This window comes from Heloderma suspectum, chromosome 3 (assembly GCF_057233095.1).
Source record: "Heloderma suspectum isolate Gila_16-S chromosome 3, 16-S_ref, whole genome shotgun sequence".
NCBI classification, from domain to species: Eukaryota; Metazoa; Chordata; class Lepidosauria; order Squamata; family Helodermatidae; genus Heloderma; species Heloderma suspectum.
In genome coordinates, this window is record NC_139460.1 from 281,726,616 (window position 1) to 281,753,819 (window position 27,204).

The window sequence follows — 27,204 nt, forward strand, 5'->3', positions numbered from 1 at the left end:
GAAAACATGCATAGGATTGTGCTGTATAATTCTCTCTGGGACCAGCAGAGCACTCTAAAAGTAACTCAAAGCAAAACACAATCTATTGTCCAGAAATAATATTTATTCATCAACCATAAAACACAGAATAGAAAAAGCTTTGTAAATAAAACTATATATATAATGCTTTATTTTTATTCAGTACTGCACAAAAAACACCACAGACAATAACAAAATATTTCAATTAATTTAAAAAACCTCGTATATTATAGTTGACACTCTGCCTTTATCATGATTGATTGTGGTCATTGTTTTACATTGTTTCACTTTATTTCATAAACCTGTTTCTTAAAAAAATTGAAGAAATTTGTTACTTGACCAAGATTTAGAACATTTAAAGATACCCATAAACAACAGAACAGTTCAGAGGAGTTTATGCCGACTGTTCAATGACAAATCATCTACCACTGGACCAGTCAAGACAAAGAACTGGGCCACTTTTTGTGCCTGCAGGAATCCTCTAGGCAAGCCTATTTACATGAGCAATACATTGTCTTTTCTGGAAACTCACAGGTCTCAGCTGTGGGAATCCCTGTGATCTCTGATGTTCCAAAACTTATATCAGAGATCCCAGAAGCAGCTGTAGTTGAGGTCAGTGAGCTCCTGTTTCATATGTATAACATTACTCATGAAAATAGAGGTGCCAGAACTCCTATGGCATAAAGCAGCTAAGTATAATGTCTGAACATGCCTCAAATCCTTAAAGAAAAGTAAATCACAACTGAATTGGGGTAGAAGTCAATCCAATGAAGAGAAATAATATTGGAACAACTACATATTTTCCATTGCCCTTTTGGTAATGTGATCTCTACCCTTTTCAGACTTCTCTTGGTTTAGATACTCCAAGATTTTTGCTAGCATATCCTCATCCATATATGGTCTGTTTTGTGTGTCATCATTCTCCTGGGCCATTGACAGCCTTTTGCTGAGTGAGGTGAGTGTGTCTGATTCTCGAGTTCCCAGTTGGTTTAGATGTTCTTTGACGGCCTGCTCAAATTGGTCATCTTCTTGCAAGTCATCCTCAGATGAAACTGCAAGTGGAATTTGTTTCACTTGACCTGTATTGATAACTTCAGGATATTTTGCCAGCACCTTGGCTAAGTAGTCTGCCAAGTCTTCTTCCTTTTCATTCAGTGCTTCCTGTTCCATTTGTCGCCTTTCCAAATGGTTAAGCCAAGCAGCTTTGGGAAATTGATGTCCTTTAGATCTTGTAGGCACGTAGGACACTCTTGGCAATCCATTTTCTTGATGGAGTTGATTCACAAGATAAGAGGATTTCTGATTACCCACATTTTCAGTCCCTAAAAGATTGATGATATCTTCTATATTGAGATCTTCTGGCAAGTTACCTGGCATAAAATTATGTCGCTGTTTTCTATAACTGTTTAAAGGACTCATCTTATTTTTAAATACATCTGAATTGTCTAAATTAATTTCAGGGATCTCTTCAATGTCTTCTGGGAGTTCAGGCTCTTGTTCTTTTTCACTCTGATGTTTATCTGCAGCTCTCAGCATCTCAATTAAATCTTCAGGTGGGATTTGTAAATTCCTTGAGATTTCTATTAACTGATAAATGGCCTGAGGATCTAGTTGCTTTCCAAAAAATCTAGCTGCCCTTTTGTCTTCATTTTGCTTGACTCTTAAGTTGTCATTGCCTGCACTGTTCATCATCTTTTTCAAATAATAATCCATCAACTTTGAGACATCATCTGATACCTGATCTTTGTCCTCTCTTTTCATACCATCCTCCAGGCCACCTGATCTCTTCACTTCATCATCAATTTCCTCTTCATTTTTCTCAATTTGTTCTTTACTGTCTCTTATCTCTTCTTGAGTTTGACTTTCCACTTTCTCCTCTATTGGATTCCAGTCCTCTCCTCCAACCACATCTTCATAAGCAATGTTATTTCCTTTATAAGCATCATCTTCATCATCAGCATATAATTTCTGTTCCTCATCAAACCTCTCCTTTTTTAGGTTATTTGGCCCCATCATTTTCCCCAGTTCCTGAAATACTGATTCTAAGGTAGCAAGACTTTGGGGTGTGTACTGTTCTTCTACTATTTCATTTGTCCGCTTATAAGGGCTATCTCTGGAATTTTCTTCAAAGTATGTATGTGGTATCTTAGAATGTTTGTGCCGTGTATCAAGCCAAGAGCGATCATCATAATCATCAGTCATTCCATCTAGGAAGACGTTGTCTGAACTCATGGGATACGGTTTGTTTTCTTTTGAGGCACCCTTTGATTCTTTTTCTCCTTGTCTAAGGGCTTCAAACATTGCCTTAACCCACTGTGACTCATCTTCTGACAAAGATTCTCTTAGAGTGTCTGGTAAGTAGTGCTGATCTTTGCTTTCTTTTGACTGCAGAACAAATGGGGCACCTTGAAAGGAGTTATAATCTGGGCTTGTTTCTCCATTGCTAGTTTGTTTTCTGAGGTTTTCTATATATTCCAGAGCTTTGATCATATCTGGGCTTGGAAGCCTTTGCAAGTTTTTCATAAGATAATCTGGGTCTTTCTGGATGTTTTGGTAATGTTGAAATGAAGCAGAATTGGCAAAACAGATTAGCGTGGAAAGTAGAACAAGAGGCAAGACTGTTCCAAGCCAGGAGGTTTTAGCATCAGCCATGTTTGAAATGTTTCCTTTAAATAAACAAAAAATGAAAATTAGCAAATGGAGCTAAGATCTGGACATCAGCTAAGCTCAAGTGGACACAACAGTGACAGCTTAATCTAAGATCCATAGCCTAGGGGTGGGGAACCCATGACCATCCAGCTGTTTTTGGACTCCAATTCCCATCAGCGCCAGCCAGCATAGTCAATGGTCAGGGATGATGGGAGTCACTTTCCAACAACATTTGGAGAGCCACATGTTCCTCACCACTACCCTAGAAAATACCATATGGATATTAGAGATATATTAAACACAATATAAGCAATTTTCCTTATAAATTAGTTATAACTACAGTCTAATTATAGACTGTAAGCTTACGGCAGGGATGTATCTATTGTATGTACAGCATCTAGTGTACCTTTACCCAGTTCAGTCCTATTCATATTTGTTCAGAAGTGAGTTCAATTATCCTTATACCTTTAATAAGGTTGTTTAGGGTTGCAGCATTAGAAATAATAACTAATAATTTTTTTAAAAAAATTGAAATCTTGAAAACATTACAAGATTAACAAACAAATTTAGTCGAAAGACTGTTCTTCAATATGTAACCATGAGACTGCTTATCCAAATGCAACCCTAAATCATGATACAATTCATAAAAAGTGTTACCAGATGTAAATTTAGCTTTTTCACCTCCTTTTAAAAAAATTCGTAAAATGGATATGCTACTATCTTGTTATATAACCGAAGTCCAGGGAATGGGCAATCTCAGAATCTAAATAAATGTTCAGGTGCTGCCTGCAAAAGATTTGAATCTGGGCTATGCAGTGGTGCAAGGTGAAAACATTCTGCACCCTTCCTTCCCTCATAGACTTCTGTTATGTTGCTCTTTTCACTTTTGCCTGTTGCCTAACACTTTCCTCTTGCCATCACAATGCCTTGGTGGGAAACAACAATAGCAGACTCTGCAAATAATAAAATACTGGATCCAGACTTTTACATACAATGAGCTGGATCCTGGCTTAGCCATACATAGAGTACAATAACTTAAATCTCATTGTTTTCAATGGGTCTACTCTAGGTATGACTAAGTTTGGATCTGACCCAGCTTGAATATGTTTATGGAACATAAATAAACAAACATGAATACATTTTATTGATGCACATCATTTATTTCTGCAAGCACAAAATTAAGACTCTTTTTTTTAAAGTAGAGAAGTTGGCTTTTTCCTTATTTAAGAATCTGTATTTTAATTAATAGCCTCAGCTATGACTTTATAGTCTGACATACATGTACCTGACAATTGCAGCCAAATTTGACAAGTGACTAAAGATCCAAGAGGTAGTGACAAGGCAGATACCAAATGTTAGCTTGACAAGCTAAAGTGTCATCATTTTTTGAAAACATGCTTCCATAATATTACACTGGCTGCATGCTTTTATGGAAGAAATGTTTTTATTCCCAATGGATCTAAGCAAGCAAGCATTAAAGGGAAAGGACCCAATTTGGTACTGAATTGGGTAAAGCCCAATTTGGTAAAGCCCACTGATTCCCACTGGCTCAAGTGAACCTTCTTTCGGCTGGATTGTGGCCATATTCTTTTGTGAACCTGTTCATAGCCAGATGAGGTTTATTTTTCCTGTTTACATCAGAAAAGAGCAGTATGCAGCCCACCGTGGATAAAATCATCCCAACCATAACCATTATTAGTCAGATGTTTATTTATTTGGAGATCTATACACTATCTCAACAGCAGGAGTAGGCAAGCTGGCACCCTCTAGATGTTTTGGACTACAATTCCCATCAGCCCAGCCAGCATGGCCAATGGTAAGGGATTATGGGAGTTGTAGTAAAAAAAAATATCTTGAGGGCACCAGATTGCCAACCTGTGCTCTACAGTATCTATTTGTATCTTTTCCATGGGAGCAGATAGCAAGCAGTATAGTTCATTGGATAGGATATTGTAGAGCTGTGGTTAGAGAGCACTGCTTAAGTTCTAGAACAACAGACATGGGGAGGTTTTGACTGCATGAAGATAATACTGTCTGATCTAGAAGCCCTTCACCCAAATCCCTGACATGTGGGAACTCTCTTAGTTGCTCAGTAGCGATGAGCCATTAAAAGATGCTTTTATCTATTCCTGCTTGATATGTTCCATAAAAACACACAGAGAGACTGAGCCCTGCTGGGTAAGCCTGTACACAAATTAAACTCTGCATCAGAGCCTTTTCTATACTGTTTTCACAGAACCAAAATATATAATTCACATTCACACACACACACACACACACACACACAGTGTTGGGTTTAGAAGACCATTTCTTCAGATTATGAGAGTAAGGTGACATTTCAAGTTTCCCTATCCAGTTCAATCTGGCTGAAAGGAAATCTGGGATCTCTGAGAGATTCTTTTCTGTTTTGAGTAACAAGCCATGGTAAAGCAAAACTATGCCAGAGAGAAAATAGTCTTGGTCTGATACACCCTTTTCAGCCCATTCATTTTTTCCCTCCTCTCTGCACTCTGTAAAATATCCTGCTAACACGCCAGTGATTCATGAGGCAGAAAAAAAAATGTCTAATGCCAGCACACACCCACTCCTCTGAGTAGAAAATTACAGTGGATTTGTTATGTCATTCAAACATGGTTAGGGTTTTGGGGGTTTTTTTTTGGAAACACAGTATGAAGTAATTTCACATACTGAGGTAATTAAAGTACCATCTAGTTCCACAAAATTGCCTTGTTTCCTCCCAGCGATGCCACAAATGAGAACTTTGAATACCCCCATATGCTACCTTATAATTTGTTAATTCTCAAGACTGGATGAAGAGGAAAATATTGATTCAAAAGCACTTCAAAACAGTGAGAAGGATTCTGCCTTCAGAATGTCCTCTTAAAAATGGGGAACATTTTTATTCTGCAACAGAAAAAACTGCAGCCCTGTATTTCACCAAAGTCATTATCATTTTTTGTAAAACAGATTTCATGTACTTATGAACTGGACAAAAAGACCAGTATACCTAATTAAAACTACACCACATATATATGCAGGCAACATTTGGATTATAGTTTGACTACAATTTTACCAAGTCAAGAGCAGCATCTTAGCATTTTTCTTTGTTTGGGTTTTTTAAATTAAAAAAAAATCTTGAAAATATAGCCTTCTTATTTTATCTGGACTATAAAAATTTGTACTCGAGAATGTAAATTATTTTTTCTCATAAGTTCCAAATGCAAATGATAGAATACATTGAAAATTAATATTTTAAAATTTAAAAATTTTCTATTATGCCTCACAAGATGATTCAGTTCTAGCTGCCACCTTTTAATTTAAACAGTTAAGGATAAAAAGAGGGTATTTAAGGGATGTTTCAATAGCAACTGTATTTTCCCCCACTTTTCTACTTCCTGTGGATTCACACTGTGTTCAGGTTCAGTTGTTATACTTCCAAATAACTGTTTATTAAAAAAAAAACCCATCAGGTTTACTTTAATTCACATGGCATTTATGGAGTAGAAACACTGTCACTGAATCAGTGGTAAATTTCTCAGTATCTTTAATGAACAGAAGGTTTCAGCTATGGAATTTGATCAGTTATGAAGACAGTTCAATAATAGTTTACCCTAAAGTATATGCAAAGATCCAATGTACCCATCTTATTCATGGATGCTTACCCTTTTACTTTAATCAGAATTAAACTCTAGAATATTAGGCTTTAGGTGTTTGTAGCTTTTCTTCCTGAGATTTAATTGCACTGACACTCACTAAAAACATAACATTTCACTTATACATGCTGATGATGTACTAAGAGCAACTTAGTGCCAAGATCACCTTCAATTACCAAGATCACCTTTAAACTATGTTGCCACAGTATTATTGGTTTATATAGCTATTATCTGAAATCAACATTTCACCCCTTTTTCTTGTTTTTGTAATATCCTACATCAAATCACAAGGTGTGAAGGAAATATTTAATTGCCAAGTAAAACCCTGCTTGTGCGTTGCGAAGCAAAGCGCATCAGGTTGCAATTTCAGTCGTTTCCAGACGATGTCATTTTGTCGATTTACCCTGGTCTTTGCGGTGGTGGAAGCTGCTGACAGAGAGAATATGCACTCGGTCTACCATTCTATTTCCCCCCCCCCCCCGCCCATTAAAGAGAAAGTAGATCTGCTTACCTGTGTGCAGAGGCAGCCTAAAGCATGGTCTTCGCTATCTGTCCGCTGCGAGTTTATGGACTGTTTTCAGCACCAGGACAGCTCCCTCCGCTTATAGTGTACGTCACGTGACTCTTCACTGCCATACTGACGTCACCTCAGTCGGTCGCAGAAAAAGAAAAGAAAAAAGGCGCAGCTGAGCTATTGAGAAAGGCTACAGAAAAAGCGCAGTTTGGGGGTGCTCGGGGAGACGTTTCCTTTGTACGTTTACGCCACCTGCCTTCCTCTAGGGAGAACTGCATTCTTCTTTGCAGTCAGGCGGCCAGTGAAATCCTCCTTAGAAAAAGGAATAATTACGCTTGTCAGATAGGTGCCAGTTTATAGACTTTCCTGTGCACCTGTCCTTTTGGTCCGGTATAGCAGGACAAAAGATAGATCTGGATCTTCTAATAAATTGCTGGTTGATCTGCAGTACATCGGCAAGGCTGCCTGACTCCCGGTCATTTGACAATAGCACTGAGAAATTACTCCCCCTGGACACACCCCGCTGCCACCCCCATCACCAGCCCTACATTATATTACTGAAATGAAGAAAGCTTGAAATAATCGGGAGAGGATTTGTGTGTGGCAGGACTGTGAAGTCTGTTCACTCCTGGTCAGTGGAGGCTGGTGGCTCCAATGTCAGTGGGCCGTGCATCCGCTCTGGGTTTCAGTCAGAACTCTGAAGGAGCTATCCAAGCTTCTCACCTTGGATAGCTCCTTTAGAGTTCTGACTGGTTCTGACTGAAACCGGAGCAGATTCATGGCCACACTGACATCAGAGCCACCAGCCTCCACTGGCTATGGTACTCAAAACAAATTCCTGGGCTTAGAATTCTTCATTCTAAGTATACATCTTTTGCACCAGATTCTGGTTGGTGGACCTTCAGGCTCTAGTAAAAAGCCAAGTCAACCCTACTACCCTCTAGTCTGCCCATAGCTGTATAGGATTTTACCATTACTGTTGTTTTCACTTACATTCATTTGTGTTCCTTTTTTAAAGCTCTTTTTGGAGGAAGTATCTTTTAAATGTTTTAATGGAATTAAGTGAGATTTATTCAAAATAACCTTTGAATGCTATATGCCCATAGCAAGCCCACTATTTTTGTCTCTTCCTTGTTTCCTGAAAATGCATATGTGGGTTCTCTCTCTCTGTGTGTGTGTGTGTGTGTGTGTGTTGATTTAGATGCCTGGCAGGCACTGCAAATTATTGGAAATTGGGATCCGTTCAAAAAATAAAAACAAGCCTTTTCCCTCCACCTACTTGGCTGGCATTCCCTCCTTCCCAGGAAAGAAAGAGAGGAAGGCAGCAAATCAAGAATGAAAGGGGAAGAGACATCAAAGGTGCACAGAAGTTCATGTAAAGGCAAATTCATTTCAAATATTGTAACTCTTCCTCAGGGTTGACTTAGTTTTTTCACTGAGGAACTGACACCATAGCCATAGACATAGGCATAGAACCATAGGGTTGGAAGGGGCCTACAAGACCATCAAGTCCAACCCCCTGCTCAGTGCAGGAATCCCAGGCGGTTCCCCATCCAAGTACTGACCAGGGCTGACCCTGCTTAGCTTTAGAGATCAGACAAGATCAGGCACATCCAGCCCTTTGCTTCTCAACTATTAAAAAAAAAGAAAAGAGGGGTGGTGGTGGCATACTCAATAGTACATACTGTTCAGTTGGCACCATGTAACTCTAAGGAGAACGGCCAAACTAGAAATGATGCCATTCACACAATTGGCAATTAAGAACATGGCTTTCTAAAAAGGAAGTAAAAGGTGTGAAGAAGGCAATCCAGATTGGGACCACAGTGGGGAGAAAAGGGTTAAAGCCCCCTAACATCCCCCCTCCAGGATCCTGATACAGATCTCTCTCTCTCACACACACACACACACACACACACTTCTTTTTAAAAGCCAGAGGCACAAGTGCTATTTGCTTGAATGGAATCTCATCTGGTTTGGCCCTAAACCAGCCTTCCGCAACCTGATGCCCTCCAAATGTGTTGGACTACAACTCCCAGCATCCCCAGGCAGTATGTGCTAGCTGGTGACGCTGGGAGTTGTTGTTCATCACATCTGGAGGGCACCAGGTTGGGGAAAGCTTGTTGTTGTTGTTCAGTCATTAAGTTATGTCCGACTCTTCGTGACCCCATGGACCATAGCACGCCAGGCCTTCCTGTCCTCCACTCTCTCTCGGAGTGTGCTCAAGTTCATATCAATGAGCTTCTATGAAAATGAAAGGGAGAGTACAATTAAGTTTATAGGGTTACAAATAAACCATGGGCTGGTGGATATGTACTACTGCTCCTCTTTAAAAAAAACAAAACACAGCAACCACTCTTGCCCCCTTAAGCATCCTTTAATAATTTAATCTAACAAATTATGACCCGGGTATATGTGATAATATCTATATAGATCATTACCAAAGAAAATGAGCCAAATTCTTCTTCTTAGTTTAATTGTAAAGGTGGGTTTTCTCACATCAGTGGGATGAGCTATCCATCTCAGAGTACAATACTCCAGACTTATACATCTGTAGTAGCTCTAATTTTGTGGGGAGGGAGGGAGGACAGACTATTTATTGAGAATGTCAAGTACAAATGTTACATCTTTCATGTCCATCTCTAATCCAGGTATCCATCCTAGACTTTACAGTGGAGGTTTTGCATTGGAAACAAATCCCAAAATAGCCATATCATCATAGGATTCCTCTATGGATCAAAGTTGTGACCTCTAGATCAGACATCACCATCTAAATATGGGCAATAAAGTCCCTTCCTCTACAACTGTGGTTCGACTGACTTCCTTATTGTCTGAGAAAGGACCATAATGCAAAACCCATAGTCTCCTCCCCCCACCCCCATCTTTCAAGAGATTGGTGGGAGATTCAGGAGAGATAAAAGGAAGTAGATAAACTATGGAATTCTCTACCACAAGCTGCAGTGATGACCATCACTAACTTGGCTGGCTTTGAAAGGCAATTACACAATTTCAGGGAGGCTAATTCTATCAATGGCTCCTTGTCATTTTGGCTGTATAATACCTCCAGTATCAGAGGCAGTATGCCTCTGTATACCAGTCGCTGGAGAACATGAGTAGAAAGGTGCTATTGTACTCATGTCCTACTTGTGGGCTTCCCACAGGCAGCTGGTTGGCCATTATATGAATAGAATGCTGGACTAGATGGGCCTTTGGTCTGATCCACCATGGCTCTTCTTATGGTCTTATGGTTAGAAGGCTCTTTATTCTTAACATCTACCCATCCTAGCTTATTCACATCTAAAATGTCTTGTACAAAAAAGAGAACATGTATTTTGCCATTAATACAAGAGTCCAAGTGACAACATGCCATGTATACTCTGTCTTTGAATGGCTGATGTGAAAGTTATTAAGATCTATCTCTATCTTGCCTGTTCTGTAGTGACTATTTTACTTCTAAGTAGTAAAGCCGTTGCTCCCCTCCCTTTGCAAAATACATATTTTCTTGACAATGTTGACCTTTTGCAGGATAAAATATAAACACCTGGATGGATCTACTTTCCAATTCAATAATATTATGAAATTAAATTGTTGCAAGCAACAGTAAGTTTGTGCTGAAAATGCAAACAAGCTTTTAAATACAAGCCTCCTCTCTGCATTATGTTCGGGGTCTCTTGCATCTCAATGAGTCTTTCCACTTCAGTGACATGGAACAAACAGAAGAACCAAATTCCCCAAGAGGGATATAAATTAAGAGTCTTTGGTGATTGCCCTTCCATGCCCTGCTTGCGGGCTCTGCCAAATGATCTCTAAGAACCTGAAATCACATTAAAACATACAAGACCATGGGGAGAGGGATGCAGTGGGATGTAATATAACATTCTTGGAAAAGAAATCACATAACGGGAATTCCCTTTGTTTAAAATGCTTGGATAAGCACCTTGCTGGCTTTGATGCCTGAACACAACAGCTTGCATGGTTCTGCTCTGATAGACTCCCACAACACGGACTGATGGATATGCACCTCCAATTGCCTCTGCTGAACTCATCCATCTTTCTTGTTCTCTTTCTTCAGTCCCTGCTGCACTGGCTCTCTCTTATATCAGCTTTGACTGCACAGTCTTTCCAGTGATGGCTTTGGTAAGTGCTTCTTCTTATTTCCCTCTTTACTCTCTCTGCACTTCACACAAGTTTCTCTGCTCTTGCACTGTCTGCTTTGCTTATCTATTCCTGCCTTTGATCCATATGGCATTCTTATGCCTGGATGATGTCATGTGCAGACCGATCTTATGCCTCTGTACTTGGAAATATATCCCATTGCCTGATCACTGAGGCTTATGGCCAATGTAACACGAATTTTTAAAAAGCAATCCAGGGGGATCCGGGAAATTACAGGACGCTTAGCTTAACATCTCTTCTGGGTAAATTGGTTGAAAACAGTATTAAAAATAAAATTACTAAGCATATAGAAGGACAAGCCCTGCTGAAAAAAAAGGATCAACACGTTTCCGCAAAGGTAAGTCCTGTCTCACTAACATTATAGAGTCCTTTGAGAGTGTCAATAAACATGTAGGCAGGAGTGATCCAGTGGACACTGTTTACTTGGACTTCTAAGAGCGCAATCCTATAGCTGCTAGTCATCAGCTAGATGGCCATAGGATAGGTCGGATCCTGGGAACTGACCTCCACTCCCTCCTGAACTGCCTTGTAGGCAGCATGGATCAGCCCTGCACGCCGTGCTCAGAAGAGGAGCGTGGAGCAGCGAAAGCAGGGCATTCCTGGGGGCGTGCCAGGGTGGGGAGGGCAGAAGTGCCATTCTGACACTTCCTATGCATCATCCTGCATCCCCCCCCCCCCCGCTCCACCTTCCCATGGCTAGACAGCTGAAATCAGCTGTCTAGCTGCGAATGCAGGGCGGCTCAAGCACGGCACTGTTCCTGCTGCCCTGCACTGGATAGGTGGTTGCCTACGAGTTTGGAGGCGGCCACCTATCCCAATAGGATTGGGCCCTCCAAAGCTTATGTGTGAACAGAATGCTGGACTAGATGTACCCTTGGTTCTTCTTGTGTTCTTAGCCCCAAGTATGTGTGCAGAGGACTGCAGTCCAAGGCTCTAACAGCTGGTTCATGAACTCACTAGCAGGCATATTGCATGTGCAGTAGGGGAATAGACACATATTCCTCTAAGCATGTGTACAAAACAATGTCTTACATGGGTATTACACATCTACATTTACATGAATGTTTATATAATCTGCATGATCTCTTTCCTGCCCTTATTTGAGGGGAAAGGCTTATGCAGATCGGGCCTTCATGAATATAAATATTCAAACTATCTGGTACAAGCAATGGGGAGAATACATGTACCAACTCCCACACAACATGTACAGGATCTCCAGCCATTGAAGATGTAGAGTGCCTCTGAGATGTCTAGCACATTTTATCTGGCTAGTTACAATCACTGCTACCATTACAATTAAACTTTATTATAGAAAATGCCAGTTTAAAATATATCTGTAAACCACAGCACTACAGAACTAGAAAGAAATGAGGGCAATAAAGGCATGAATGAGACAAATAATATGGTTGCCACTCAATAATAGATTCATTAAGGAAGCCATGATTGGCCACAAAAGTGATGTAATTATGTACTTTTTAATTATTATTTGTTTTAAATATTTCTTAACTACCCTTAATCCAGAAGATTCCAGGGTAGAGTACCAAAGTGTGAATATCGATATGTATGTGCTTCAGTATTATGCATATCAATGGCACAGCAAACAGATCATAGAATCATGGAATAGTAGGGTTGGAAGGGGCCTACAAGGCCATCAAGTCCAACCCCCTGCACAATGCAGGAATCCAAGTCAGAGCATCCCTACAGATGGCTGTCCAGCCTCGTCTTGAATGCCTCCAGTGTGGGAGAGCCCACCACCTCCCCAGGTAATTGGTTCCATTGTCATATTGCTCTAACAGTCAGGAAGTTTTTCCTGATGTTCAGCCGGAATCTGGCTTCCTGTAACGTGAGCTCATTATTCCATGTCCTGCACTCTGGGATGATCAAGAAGAGATCCTGGCCTTCCTCTCTGTGACAACCTTTCAAGTACGTGAAGAGCAGTATCATATCTCCCCTCAGTCTTTTCTTCTCAAGACTAAACAGGTCCAGTTCTTTCAGTCTCTCCTCATAGGGCTTTGTTTCCAGTCCCCTGATCCTCTTCGTTGCCCTCCTCTGAACCCTCTCCAGTTTGTCTGCATCCTTCTTAAACTGTGGTGCCCAGAACTGGACATAGTACTCCAGATGAGGCCTAACCAGTGCTGAGTAGAGGGGAACTAGTACTTCCCGGGATTTGGAAGTTATGCTTCTATTAACGTAGCCCAAAAGAGCATTTTCCTTTTTTGCAGCCACATTACATTGTTGACTCATATTCAGCTTGTGATTGACAACAATTCCAAGATCCTTCTCACTTGTAGTATTGTTGAGCCACGTATCCCCCATCTTGTAACTGTGCATTTGGTTTCTTTTTCCTAGCTGCAGAACTTGGCATTTATCCCTATTAAATGCCATTCTGTTGTTTTCTGCACAGCGCTCCAGTCTATCAAGATCACATTGAATTTTGATTCTGTCTTCCAAAGATGAGCAAACTAGCTCAAAGTGGGCTAGATGAAATAACGATCCGGTGGATCCACAGTTGGCTACAGAATCGGACTCAAAGAGTGCTTCTCAATGGGACCTTCTCAAATGAGTGGGCTCAGTCCTGGGCCCAGTGCTCTTCAACATTTTTATTAATGACTTGGAGGAGGAGGTGCAGGGAATGCTGATCAAATTTGCAGATGACACAAAATTGGGCGGGATAGCTAATACTTTGGAAGACAGAAACAAAATTCAAAGTGATCTGGATAGACTGGAGTGCTGGGCAGAAAACAACAGAATGACATTTAATAGGGACAAATGCCAAGTTCTGCAGCTAGGAAAAAGAAACCAAATGCACAGTTACAAGATGGGGGATACGTGGCTCAACCACACTACAAGCGAGAAGGATCTTGGAATTGTTGTCGATCACAAGCTGAATATGAGCCAACAATGTGATGTGGCTGCAAAAAAGGCCAATGTTCTTTTGGGCTGCATTAATAGAAGCATCGCTTCCAAATCCCGGGAAGTACTAGTTCCCCTCTACTCAGCACTGGTTAGGCGTCATCTGGAGTACTGTGTCCAGTTCTGGGCACCACACTTTAAGAAGGATGCAGACAAACTGGAGAGGGTTCAGAGGAGGGCAACAAAGATGATCAGGGGACTGGAAACAAAGCCCTCTGAAGAGAGTCTGAAAGAACTGGGCATGTTTAGCCTTGAGAAGAGAAGACTGAGGGGAGATATGATAGCACTCTTCAAGTACTTGAAAGGTTGTCACAGAGAGGAAGGCCAGGATCTCTTCTTGATCATCCCAGAGTGCAGGACACGGAATAATGGGCTCAAGTGACAGGAAGCCAGATTCCGGCTGAACATCAGGAAAAACTTCCTGACTGTTAGAGCAATACGACAATGGAACCAATTACCTGGGGAGGTGGTGGGCTCTCCCACACTGGAGGCCTTCAAGTCGAGGCTGGACAGCCATTTGTCGGGGATGCTCTGACTTGGATTCCTGCACTGAGCAGGGGGTTGGACTCGATGGCCTTGTAGGCCCCTTCCAACCCTACTATTCTATGATTCTATTCTATGATTCTAAGTATTCACTATCCTGCCCAATTTTGTGTCGTCTGCAAATTTGATCAGCATTCCCTGCACCTCGTCCCCCAAGTCATTAATAAAAATGTTGAAGAGCACTGGGCCCAGGACTGAGCCCTGCGGTACCCCACTCGTTACCTTTCGCCAGTTTGAGAAGGTCCCACTGATAAGCACTCTTTGAGTCCGATTCTGTAGCCAGCTGTGGATCCACTGGATCGTTGTTTCATCTAGCCCACTTTGAGCTAGTTTGCTCATCAGGATACCATGGGGCACTTTGTCGAAAGCTTTGCTGAAGTTGAGGTATATTATGTCTACAGCATTCCCACGATCCACAAGGGAGGTTACTTGATCAAAAAATGAGATCAGATCTGGCAGGATTTGTTCTTGACAAATCCATGTTGGCTTCGAGTAATTACTGCGTTGTTTTCAAGATGGATTGCTTTATCATCTGCTCCAGATGATATCATCTACTCCAGATTGTTATCACCTGACACTTAGAAGACATTGGGTTAGATTTAGGCTTAGTCATACTTACAGTAGAGTCATTAAAATCAATGGGATTTAAATCAGTTATGTCTTGCTTAAGTCCCATGGATTTCAATGGCTCTAGTCTAGATAGGACTACTCCTGGATTGAACCCTCGATTGATCAATCCATCAGTCAATCATCATTCCCCAATGTACCATCACATCTGAGACATAGCTGAAAGACTAAAGCCTTGTTCAGGGATGCTAAACCTCAACAGGTTAAACACATAAGGGGAGGAAGCACTCCAGCCCCACCCCTCTCCCTCATCACATTTTGGCACCCTCTACTAGTGGAGAGTGATAGCCTAATGTGGAGCACCTCCTCTATTCATGGGGGCTCTCTACATGATCCAGAATGCTGATTATCCAGAGTTCCAGATCACGTGGAGTGACCCCTTCGATAGAGGAGACAAAAATGCTCTTCTTTGCCAATAAGATGGAAAACAGGCACCAGAAGATGGACTGGGTCTTCTGTTGAAATCAGTGGCAATTGAAAATGAATGGGCTTTGCAGACCTAGTTATTTGTTTCACCAGCCTGCCCAGTTTGTAGAGAGGGAGGCAGAGAGAGCGAGGGAGCAGTTAGGCTGTGTGTGTAGGCTGTCTGTGTGTGTAGGGTGGCCGTGTGTCCTCTTCTGCAGAGGACAATTGTACTGTCCTCTGTTTGAAGGTATCCTCTTTTTGAAGGACTGTCCTGTCCAGTTCCAGTTTAAAGAAAAAGAACCATCAGAACTGTTGCCCATCAACAGCACTTGGACAGCAGGCTGAAGAGGCAGGCACATAGGTCAACTGGTCACAATTTTTCACAGTATGACGAGATGTATGGTCTCATCACTGAAATCATCATCATTTTTCTATTGAAATCATCAGCATTTTTCTATATTTGCATCTATACATATAAATTAGGATATGCAGATGTTGTGCAAATCATGTCCTCTTTTTTGGTGATTCATAAGTGGCCACCCTACTTTTAAAATTGCCTATAAAATGGGGACCCCCCCCCAAATCAGTAATGAATTTAATTCTTACTGAGTTATTAACCAAATGAAACATTTAAATAATGAAACTAAGGGCGCAATCCTATGCATGTTTAGACAGAGAAAAGGCCTACAACTCCCAGCATGCCCCAGCCAGCATGACTGGCTGGGGTATGCTGGGAGTTTTAGGCCTTTTCTCTGTCTAAACATGCATAGGTTGTTGTTGTTGTTGTTGTTCAGTCGTGTCCAACTCTTCGTGACCCCATGAACCATAGCATGCCAGGCCTTCCTGTCCTCTGCTCTCTCCCAGAGTGTGCTCAGGTTCATATTCATGCATAGGATTGCATCCTAAATGGAGTAACTAAAAAAATTCTTGCAAACTCCAATCAACCTGTAGGGATCAGGAGCAGGGACTGCACACACAATCCCACTATTTCCACAGATGAGGACTATGCACAGATCTTTGAATGGTTGAAAATGGCTCAAGTGTCTTCCAGAAGCAATGCAAGATCACCTTATTGATGCAAGCAGCTAGTGACTGAGGGTTTTAAAGTGCTGCTTTTATTAAATAAGGTCAACACTTTTAATTTAATTTTTTTATGAATGGTTTTTAAATGCATTTATCTATGCTGAATCTCTGGGCATATGATGTTAACCACCTGTATGAATAGATACGAAGGGGGATGTTCATCATCAGCTCAGCATTAAAAAAGCATGCAAGCAAGACCAAAGGGGAGAAATCAGTCAGAGAGGCAGCTGGATAGATAGGGTCGATGTATACAGGCCCTGTTAAAAGAGTTGTGTGAAATGAGTTACCTCATTTTAGGTAAGCCTTCCAGATGCTGTTATGATATAGTAAGTAGACACGTACAACCTCTTCAGATGAATCCTGAGGTGAAGCAGCCCGTTTCAGAGTAGGGATGCTGGGGAAATCTGAGATGGACTAAAATGAGTTCAGATTTCTAAGAATCCAGCCTGTGGAATCCACTGTGGACAGGCCTCCTTGGGCTGAGCGGAGTCCAGGGACTTTCGGATCTTTTTTTTTAACTTTCCCAAAATTTACGCAAATGTATTCATAGGAAAATACACATGTTTCTGCTGAGAGATATGCCATCGTGGAAAATATACACGGGGAAAAGTTGAATGGAATGGAGGACAATATACTAAATGTTATGTACTAAAATAAATTACATCAATTGTTGTGAGCCCTTGTATGGAATTATTTGTATATTTTCCCACATAATGGGGGAAAAATAGAATCTGTCTATGAATGGACACCAGAACGAATGACACCACGCAATTCACGAGACACACACAGGATGGATTTCACAAAATCTGGACAACTCTATACTCACATATCAGGATTCAAGAGAACGCAAGTAGAACTCCTTTTCAGATCTTGCCAATTCAACATGGTAAGGTCTGGACTGAGGTGGGTGGGGCCAGCATGCCTGGAGATGTAAGGGGATGGGCCAGCATACCCAATCCCTCTATCCACTTTAAACTCTCACATGTTCAAGTGAATGCCTGAAAAGGACTACAATCTAATCTTTTTCTTCCCCACATACATACAAAACGTAAGCCCTTTTATATAGTGGGCTATCTGGTTCAAACCGAATGGTTCTTTTGAGATGTAAGTTCAGGGTCATTATGAAGGGGATCTTGCCACTAAGTAAAAATAAATAAAAATGGTGGTGCTGCACAGCCTGGCACATTGTTGGTTTGGCAGGCTGCTGGCCGGTCCTGGGGGCAGGGTTGCAAGTGGGCAGTAGGGGCTCATGTCACTCTGCTGAGTTGTGAAGTACCACTGATGGTGTCGTGGGAGTTCATGGCAGCAGCTGGCAGGATGAGCTCAATCCAGTGGTGCGGCCTGGTTGGGCTTAGGCAGCATGGGAGGGGTTTGGGCAGCCAATGGGGGCAGGCAGTGGGGAGCGTACTTGTCCTGCCCAATATGCCATGTGCACCAAGAGACTACCCTTGCTTTATGGTAGGGCCAGTCTGACCTTTCCTAAAATCCAATTCCTTGCATTTTTTTTTTTTTAGTTTACTCCTGCTCTTTGTGTCTGTCTTTAAGTCTAATCTGTATTGTTAGGTATCACTATTAAGGTAGTCAGCTTCCCTTCATCTACCCAGCTACCTATTCCCCCCTTCCAGTCCTAGTAGTAGCATTTTATTTAATTTCAGTCTTATTTGTCGGTTTCTGTGTGTCTGTGAATACAGACACTCTGGGCAGGTTCACACAATCACAGAAGGAAAATAAGCCACAGTGGCTTATTTTCCCTCCCCACGAATGCCGGTTGCAAGCTGCATAATTACCCTCACTGGGTTTTTGTTGAACTGTGGGTTGTCCTCAAACCATGAGTTATTTTGTTGTCTGAACCTAGCCACACTAACAAACCATGAACAACCTATAAAGACAACCCATGGTTTGTTGGTTGTGAACTGTGGGTTGTTAACCAACCCTGGCTCATTAGCGTGGCTGGGTTCAGACAACACAATAACCAATGGTTCAAAACAACCCACGGTTCTACGACAACCCATGGTTCAACGACAACCCACACTCAACCCATACTCATCACTTGAGTGTGCGTTATTGTGTTGTCCTCTCTGACTGTGGGTGTTTTACAGATGAGGATTTTTTATGGCGGCATCACCCTGCTCATTTATAAAATTTTACAGGGGATCCAGATGATGCCATCTTCAGCTCATAACCCTCCTGTGTTTTCCCACTGATTCTCCCACCTTTTCTTTTACTCCCAAAAAATCAATTAAGAAAGAAAAGATGGTATAGCTGCAAAATCCCTTCTCATTGGTAGTGCTAGGAGCCCTCCATCTGGAAGTTATTTATTGTGTGTATGTGTGTGTTTGTGTGTGTGTGTGTGTTGACAGATGATAGATGATAGATAGATAGAGTACACACATACACAACAGTGAACACTTTCATATTTCAATAAATTGTGTCACTCCAGAAAGAACGAAGCAGGAGTGTGGCAAAGCTCATATAGCCCCCAAGGCAATATATCTAAAGCTTTGGAAAATAAAGTGAAGCAAAGCAAAGCTGTCCTTTGGATCCAAACTGAAGTACAATGCCTGTCCAAGGCTCCAAGCTGAAGTGGTCCACTGTTCAAGGCATTTCTAAACCAAATATTCTATTCATGTGATACCCCTAATAATAAGATGTTGTTGTTGTTGTTCAGTCATGTCTGACTCTTCGTGACCCCATGGACCATTGCATGCCAGGCCTTCCTGTCCTGCGCTCTCTCCCAGAGCGTGCTCAAGTCCATATTCATTGCATCAGTGATGCTATCTAGCCATCTCATCCTCTGCCGTCCCCTTCTCCTTTTGCCTTCAGTCTTTCCCAGCATCAGGGTCATTTCCAGAGAGTTTTCTCTTCGCATTAGGTGGCCAAAATATTTCAGCTTCAGCTTCAGTATCTGTCCTTCCAATGAGCACTCAGGGTTGATTTCCTTTAGGATGGACTGATTTGACCTCCTTGCAGTTCAGGGGACTCGTAAGAGTCTTCTCCAGCACCACAGTTCAAAAGCATCAATTCTTCGACGCTCAGCCTTCCTTATAATCCAGCTCTCACACCCATACGTTACTACTGGGAAAACCATAGCTTTGATTAGACGGACCTTTGTCGGCAAGGTGATGTCTCTGCTTCTTACTATGCTGTCTAGGTTGGCCATAGCTTTCCTCCCAAGGAGCAAGCGCCTTTTAATTTCATGGCTACAGTCACCATCTGCGGTGATCTTAAAGCCCAAGAAAATAAAATCTGTCATTGCTTCCATTTCTTCCCCTTCCATATGCCAGGAAGTGATGGGGCCAGATGCCATGATCTTCATTTTTTTAATGTTGAGTTTCAAACCAGCTTTTGCACTCTCCTCTTTCACCCTCAACAAGAGGCTCTTGAGATCCTCTTCGCTTTCTGCCTCTTCGTTTCTGCCGGTATCATCTGCGGATCTGAGGTTGTTGATAATTCTCCCGGCAATCTTAATTCCGACCTGTGTTTCATCCAACCCAGCGTTTCTCATGATGTACTCTGCATATCAATTAAATAAGCAGGGTGACAATATGCAGCCTTGTCGTAGTCCTTTCCCAATTTTGAACCAATCGGTTGTTCCATGTCTGGTTCTTACTGTTTCTTCTTGACCCTCGTACAGGTTTCTCAGGAGACAGGTAAGGTGCTCTGGTACCCCCATCTCTTTAAGAATTTGCCACAGTTTGTTGTGATCCACACAATCAAAGGCTTTAGTTTAGTCAATGAAGCAGAAATAGACATTTTTCTGGGATTCTCGTGGTTTCGCCATGATCCAGCAAAAGTTGGCGATTTGATCTCTAGTTCCTCTGCCTCTTCTAAACCCAGCTTGTACTTCTGGTAATTCTCGGTTCGCATACTGCTGAAGCCTACCTTGTAGGATTTTGAGCATAACCTTGCTGGCATGTGAAAGGAGCGCAATTGTACGGTAGTTTGAACACTCTTTGGCATGGCCCTTCTTTGGAATTGGAATGTAAACTGACCTTTTCCAGTCTTGTGGCCACTGTTGAGTGTTCCATATTTGTTGGCATATTGAGTGCAGCACTTTAACAGCATCATCTTTTAGGATTTTAAATAGCTCAGCTGGAATACTGTCATGCCCGCTAGCTTTGTTGTTAGTCATGCTTCCTAAGGCCCACTTGACTTCACTCTCGAGGATGTCCAGCTCAAGTTCAGTGACCGCACTATCATGGCTATCAGGGACATTAAGATCTTTCCTGTATAGTTCTTCTGTGTATTCTTTGCACCTCTTCTTAATCTCATCTGCTTCTGTTAGGTCCCTGCCTTCTTTGTCCTTTATCATACCCGTCTTTGCACAAAACGTTCCCTTGAGATCTCCGATTTTCTTGAAGAGATCTCTAGTCTTTCCCATTCTGTTGTTTTCCTCGATTTCTTTGCATTGTTCATTTAAGAAGGCCTTCTTGTCTCTCCTTGCTATTCTCTGGAACTCTGCATTCAGTTGGATATATCTTCCCCCTTCTCCCTTGCTTTTCGCTTCCCTTCTTTCCTCAGCTACTTGTAAAGCCTCATCAGACAGCCACTTGGCTTTCTTGCATTTCTTTTTCTTTGGGATGGATTGAGTTGCTGCCTCCTGAACAATGTTACGGACCTCCGTCCATAGTTCCTCAGGCACTCTGTCTATCAGGTCTAATCCCTGAAATCTATTCCTCACCTCCACTGTATATTCATAAGGGATATGATTGAGGTCATACCTGAATGGTTTAGTGGTTTTCCCTACGTTCTGCAATTTAAGCCGAAATTTTGCATGAAGCAGCTCATGATCTGAGCCACAGTCAGCTCCAGGTCTTGTTTTTACTGACTGTATGGAGCTTCTCCATCTTTGGCTGCAAAGGACATAATCAATCTGATTTCGATATTGACCATCTGGTGATGTCCATGTGTAGAGTCGTCTCTTGTGCTGTTGGAAAAGAGTGTTTGCTATGATCAGCATGTTCTCTTGGCAAAACTCTATTAGCCTTTGTCCTGCTTCATTTTGTACACCAAGGCCATGCTTGCCTGTTATCCTGGTGATTTCTTGACTTCCTACTTTAGCATTCCAATCCCCTATGATGAAGAGGACATCTTTTTTTGGTGTTAGTTCTAGAAGGTGTTGTAGGTCTTCATAGAACCGATCAACCTCAGCTTCTTCGGCATCAGAAGTTGGGGCATAGACTTGAATTACTGTGATGTTGAATGGTTGGCCTTGGATTCATACTGAGATCATTCTATCGTTTTTGAGATTGTACCCCAGTACTGCTTTTCCCACCCTTTTGTTGACTATGAGTGCTACTCCATTTCTTCTAAGGGATTCTTGGCCACAGTAGTAGATATGATGGTCACCTGAATTAAATTCACCCATGCTTGTCCATTTTAGTTCGCTGATTCCCAAGATATCGATGTTCAATCTTGCCATCTTATGTTTGACCACCTCCAGCTTACCTTGATTCATTGATCTTGCATTCCAGGTTCCTAAACACTATTGTTCTTTACAGCATCGGATTTTCTTTTCACCACCAGACACATCCACAGCTGAGTGTCCTTTTCGCTTTGGCCCAGCCGCTTCACTCTTTCTGGTGCTACTTGGAAATTCCCTCTGCTCTTCCCCAGTAGTCTATTGGACACCTTCTGACCTGAGGGGCTCATCTTCCGGTGTCATATCTTCTATGTTACGTTCCATGGAGTTTTGTTGACAAGAATACTGGAGTGGGTTGCCATTTCCTTCTCCAGTGGACCACATTTTGTCAGAATTCTCCACCATGACCTGTCCATTTTGGGTGGCCCTGCACAGCATAGCTTATGGCTTCACTGAGTTACGCAAGCCCCTTCACCACAACAAGGCAGTGATCCATGAAGGGGAAGATATTGTTAGCTCAATGAAATTGTGCATTGGCCAATTCAGTGGTGTTGCCAATTTGTGAAGCGTTAACAACAGTCCATTTGCTAATGGATATAATTGATATTGCCAAAGTCTGTTGCTGCTTAAAAATGAACCAAGGTTCTATATTTTCTGAATTATATTTTTGTGTGTGGCACTTGAATGACACTGAAACGTAATCTGCACTTTACTCCAGATACAGAGTTTCTTGCAAAATGTATACCTCCACTTCGAAAATTGTCTTCTTCACTACCCCCCCAAAACAAAAACAGCTTTTTAGGTTCTTTTTTTAGCAGCTCCATTATAACATATCACTGCAGACAATAATGCCTCGAAGGCAGCTGAGACGGTTTTGTACAATAAATCACTGCTATTGCATTCCATATTTTGCCACTTAATTTCAACACATTTTTTTTCTGCATGAAAGATCAAGCATATTTGTATGCAAATATTATACCTCTGACCTTCGTGCATACAATAAAAGGCTCTGATTTTCATTATCTGATTCACAGAGGAGAACAAAACAGCCATCTCTGCAGGCCTTAAAATGATGAGAACGATGAAAGAATGTTGAGGAGCCAAGTGGGACAACGGGGCTGTAAGATTAATGGGAGAACTTCCATACTGCTCAACTTGATGCCATGGAAGTTCTGTTTAGCTCACTGATCAAGTGATGTCCATTCCACTGAAACAGACTGATAACAGCAATAATGATATTTAGCATTTAGCATCATTAATGATGTCAGCATGATAGTAGGGATGTATTGTTGTTCAGTCGTTAAGTCGTGTCCGACTCTTTGTGACCCCATGGACCATAGCACACCAGGCCTTCCTGTGTATTTCATGGATTGTCAAGCATCTTCCATTCTGTCATCTGCTCATTGGTGGGATCAGTTATCAGTTTTATTTTTTTAGGGATGTACAAGAATTTAAATAGAAATACAAGACATCTCAGGAGACAAGACAGGCTAGGGGTGTCTCTACATTAATGGAAAATCCCTCAGCCCCCCCCCCCCCGAGCATTGATTAGGATTGCCTCCTTTAGATGACGAACGTGACATGGAATTGAAAATGCCCTTTGCTCAGCAACCTTACTGGGGCTTTCTATATTTTTCAATGAAACAGCACCATCTAGTAGTGGAATTATCACATATGCCAGCACTACACACTGCAGAAATGGCGTGCGAAGTGGGGGGGGGGCATTATATTCCAGCTTATCTCAGATCTTTTTTTAAGGCAGGATAACCAGGAAATACCATGAGAGACATCCGGGAGGTTGACAATATTGTGTAACGGACCCGCAAACTTCTGTGAGTAGCCAATTACGAGCGCATGATAAATTCCTCATGTAGAAATGGCCTAGGTGACCTGTCTCCCTGCTCAGTCTGCTGTCCAGGTGTTGACTCTTGACTGGCAACTGCTCTCTCTTTTTATGGTTTGACTTCAAACCAGACTTGGACTGGACAGGTCATCAAATAAATGACACCTTCAAATAGAGAACTATCCTTTGATAGCTCTCCAAAATAGAAGCTCTCCAAAACAGAAGCCTATCCTCTGTAAAGTAGGACATCTGGCCACCCTAAGAGCCTATCATAAAAGATCAAGGAAGATGGGGCTAAGTTAGGTTTCCCTAACCTGGAATCCTCCAGATGTGTTGGACAACAACTCCCATGCTGGCTGGAGGATGCTGAAAGTTGTTGTCCAACACAGTTGGCAGGTACTAGGTTAGGGAAGGCTGAGGCAAGTATATCTCTCAGGGCAATGAGTTCCACATCCTTCCTGGCCCATGCAACAGGGTAGACCCTTTCCCATGTGTTCCCAGTTCTCACCTTCAGACAGTGGTGGGACACACTATAGTTTCATATGAATGTACGAAGCTAATGTATACAAAGCCAGGCCACTGATCCATTGAGCTCAGTACTGTTTATACTGAATGGCTGTGGCCCTCCATGGGTTCAGACAAAATTCTTCCCTAGCCCTACCTGGAGATCCTGGAGATTGAAACTAGGACCTTTGGCATGGAAAGTACATGCTTTTCCACTGAGCTATCCTATGGCCCTTCTCTCTTCCAAAGCAAGCCTGAAAGACATGGATGCGGGGGGAACGCCCTTACCTTATTAGCCTTTCACATGTACCTGATCACCTTTAAACACACTTGCCACATATGCTGGCTTATTCGCATGACAGTGCTCACCACTAGCAGTTAACGGCCTAGGTGGACGAACGTCTGGCATGCTAACATTATACCCAACCACATGTGAAAAACTTACAAGGGTGAAGGCTTTCTGTGCACTAAGCCTCAAGCTACTTTAAGATGTACTGGCTGAAAGCAACATGTATCAACATGGTGTTTCTTTTTTCTTTTTTTCTTTTTAAGGTGTGTCATAGTTCCAAATTAGGATGCATTTTGAAACCTGCCTTCTTCCCTATCTTACTTCCTTGATCTTGTTTGGGTAGCTCCTTTAGAGTAATGTGGCATGCCCTTCCTAATCGGATGTATAAATATCAATATCTACTTTGCATGACTGCTATGAGCCAGTTTTACGTAACAGCTAGCAAAGATCAAGAGTCCTCTGGGAACTTGACTGGATCAAGCTGTCATGATTTCAGTGCAGCTTTGAGTCAGAGATGTTTGACAGCGGGAAGACAATGAGAAATTCTGAGTCATGCTGTACAGAGGACGTAGGGGATAAAGTAAGACAGCAAGCATGAATGAGTGGGGATGGCTGGGTTCAGGCATTCAGATCAAAATAGCCTTTATATTTAGTTACCCAGAATGGAGAAAGCAGATCCTTATAGTTTAAATTGCTTATTTACTTGCTTTTAAAGTCTTAGGGGGTCATTCTCTGATATATTGTAGATCCATGCATAGGATAGTTTCTGACCCATTAAAATGTGGGGCTGTGTCTTGTATGGCCCTGATCCAACTGTGCAAATGTGCAGCAGCTGGGGCTCTATAAATAGAGCCCGTTTACATACAGTGCACTGGTCAGCAAGGAGGGGGGAAGTGAGGGGGGATTAAATCCAGCTCTACACTCCCTTTGTCCCAAATAGCTAATTGACACTGTTGTTGATTTCCAAACAAGTCTCTGTACATGCAACCGCAACAGGTAGTTTCCTCCTCCTGAGGAAACTATATGCACATTGATTGTGCATGCGGCTGCTTATGCATGTGGCGCCATGTCCAAGTAGAAACTGCCAAGCAGAAGCTGAAGCAGGGTTAACGATATTCTTTCAGTACCTTGTATGAATTCCCATTAGAATTCTGTACATTGGAGCTAGCTCAGATGGAACTCAAACGTATAGCCTAGGCATGGTCCAAAAAGGCAGAGTCTCCACTCGGGTCTGCTCTTGTCATGTAAAATCGGTTGGCTGGAAGGTGGGCTAGGGTGGCCAGGTGTCAGGTGTGGAGAAAGTGGACAGGGAGACATTTTTCTCCCTGTCCTGTAATACTAGAACCCAGTGGGGTCATCCCATGAATCTGATTTGGTGGGAGATTCAGGACACATAAAAGGAAGGAATTGTTCACACAGCACATAGTTAAACTATGGAATTCGCTTCCACAAGACGTAGTGATGGCCACCACTTTGAATGGCTTTAAAAGAGGGTTAGACAAATTCCTGGAGGAGAAGGCTATCAATGGTTACTAGTCCTGATGGCTTGATGCTACCTCCAGTATCAGAGGCAGTATGCCTATGTACACCAGTTGATGGGGAGCATAGGCGGGAGGGTGCTGATGTATGTCATGCCGTGCTTGTGGGTTTCCTGTAGGCAGCTGGTTGGCCACTGTGTGAATAGAATGCTGGACTAGATGGAGCCTTGGTCTGATCCAGCATGGCTCTTCTTATGTTCTTAAAATCCTTAGCTAAAGGTGGTTGTTAATTATGTAAATGCAATCAGAACTATATTTTCTTTCATTGGGTGAGGGAGGTCCTTTCCATTGGAACCAAAGGGAGGGAGATTCTGTATGCCAGTTCCAGGGCTGGTGTACATCCTCCCCTCCCATGCTGGGGATATGTCTGGGAACGAGGGATCTCTCCTGATCTGCTCACAACATGCATCTAGATCCACCACCTTTTGCTTCTACCAACATAGGATCTTTGGTGTTGGAGAGAAAAGGGCTTTGGAGGTTTCTGCAGTGGCTGGTCAGGGGCATCTAAAGATGGATCTCCACCACTGAGGGTGGACCTTTCTCTTCACCCCCAGAGGGGGGAGGTCCACTCTGTCTTATACCACTTGGGGCATCCTACCAGGGATCATAATTTTGCCTTAGTGTGTGTGTTTTTAATTGTAAACAGTATGAGAAATTGTTAATACTTACCTGGCAGGGGAGACACCTTGATCATGAAGGAAGTTTTCTCAGGGTGAGGCTCATCCATTGCACTCTGGGTGTGCTGACCCCTGCGATTTCCCCAAATGCGGGAAACTCGACTGCATAATTTGGTTCTGGTTTTATTCTAGTTGTATTGTTATATTGTGGTTTTAATGCTTTTATATTTTATATTGTTTTACCCTACATTTTTTGGTTTTAATTTTTGTGAACCGCCCAGAGAGTTTCAGCTATTGGGTGGTATAGAAATGAAATAATAAATAAATAATCTAGTTTGTTGTTAGCTGATGTGAACTCTCAGGAGGAAAGGCAGGTTATACATGTTCTAAGATAAGATGGAGGAAGTTGGGTATGGATGCTGTTCTTAGTCCTCCAAGAGGTTTTCTGCTGCTTGGGATGATATGACAGTGGA

General features: G+C 42.1%; 1 protein-coding gene and 1 non-coding gene across 2 annotated transcripts; one reads left to right on the forward strand and one right to left on the reverse strand.

Annotated features, from left to right (window-relative positions):
- Positions 1-810: 810 nt before the first annotated feature.
- SCG2 (secretogranin II) lies at positions 811-2,670 on the reverse strand. Its single transcript, XM_084842026.1, has one exon. The coding sequence runs from the start codon at positions 2,668-2,670 to the stop codon at positions 811-813; it is 1,860 nt and encodes a 619-aa protein (XP_084698152.1).
- A 24,105-nt stretch (positions 2,671-26,775) lies between these two features.
- Positions 26,776-26,938, forward strand: LOC146351346 (U1 spliceosomal RNA). Its single transcript, XR_014789703.1, has one exon. It is a non-coding gene; the product is annotated as a U1 spliceosomal RNA (small nuclear RNA).
- The last annotated feature ends 266 nt before the right edge of the window (positions 26,939-27,204 follow it).

Excerpts from the sequence above, each read along its gene's own strand:
- SCG2 (XM_084842026.1), bottom strand. The coding sequence starts at position 2,670 with ATGGCTGATGCTAAAACCTCCTGGCTTGGAACAGTCTTGCCTCTTGTT.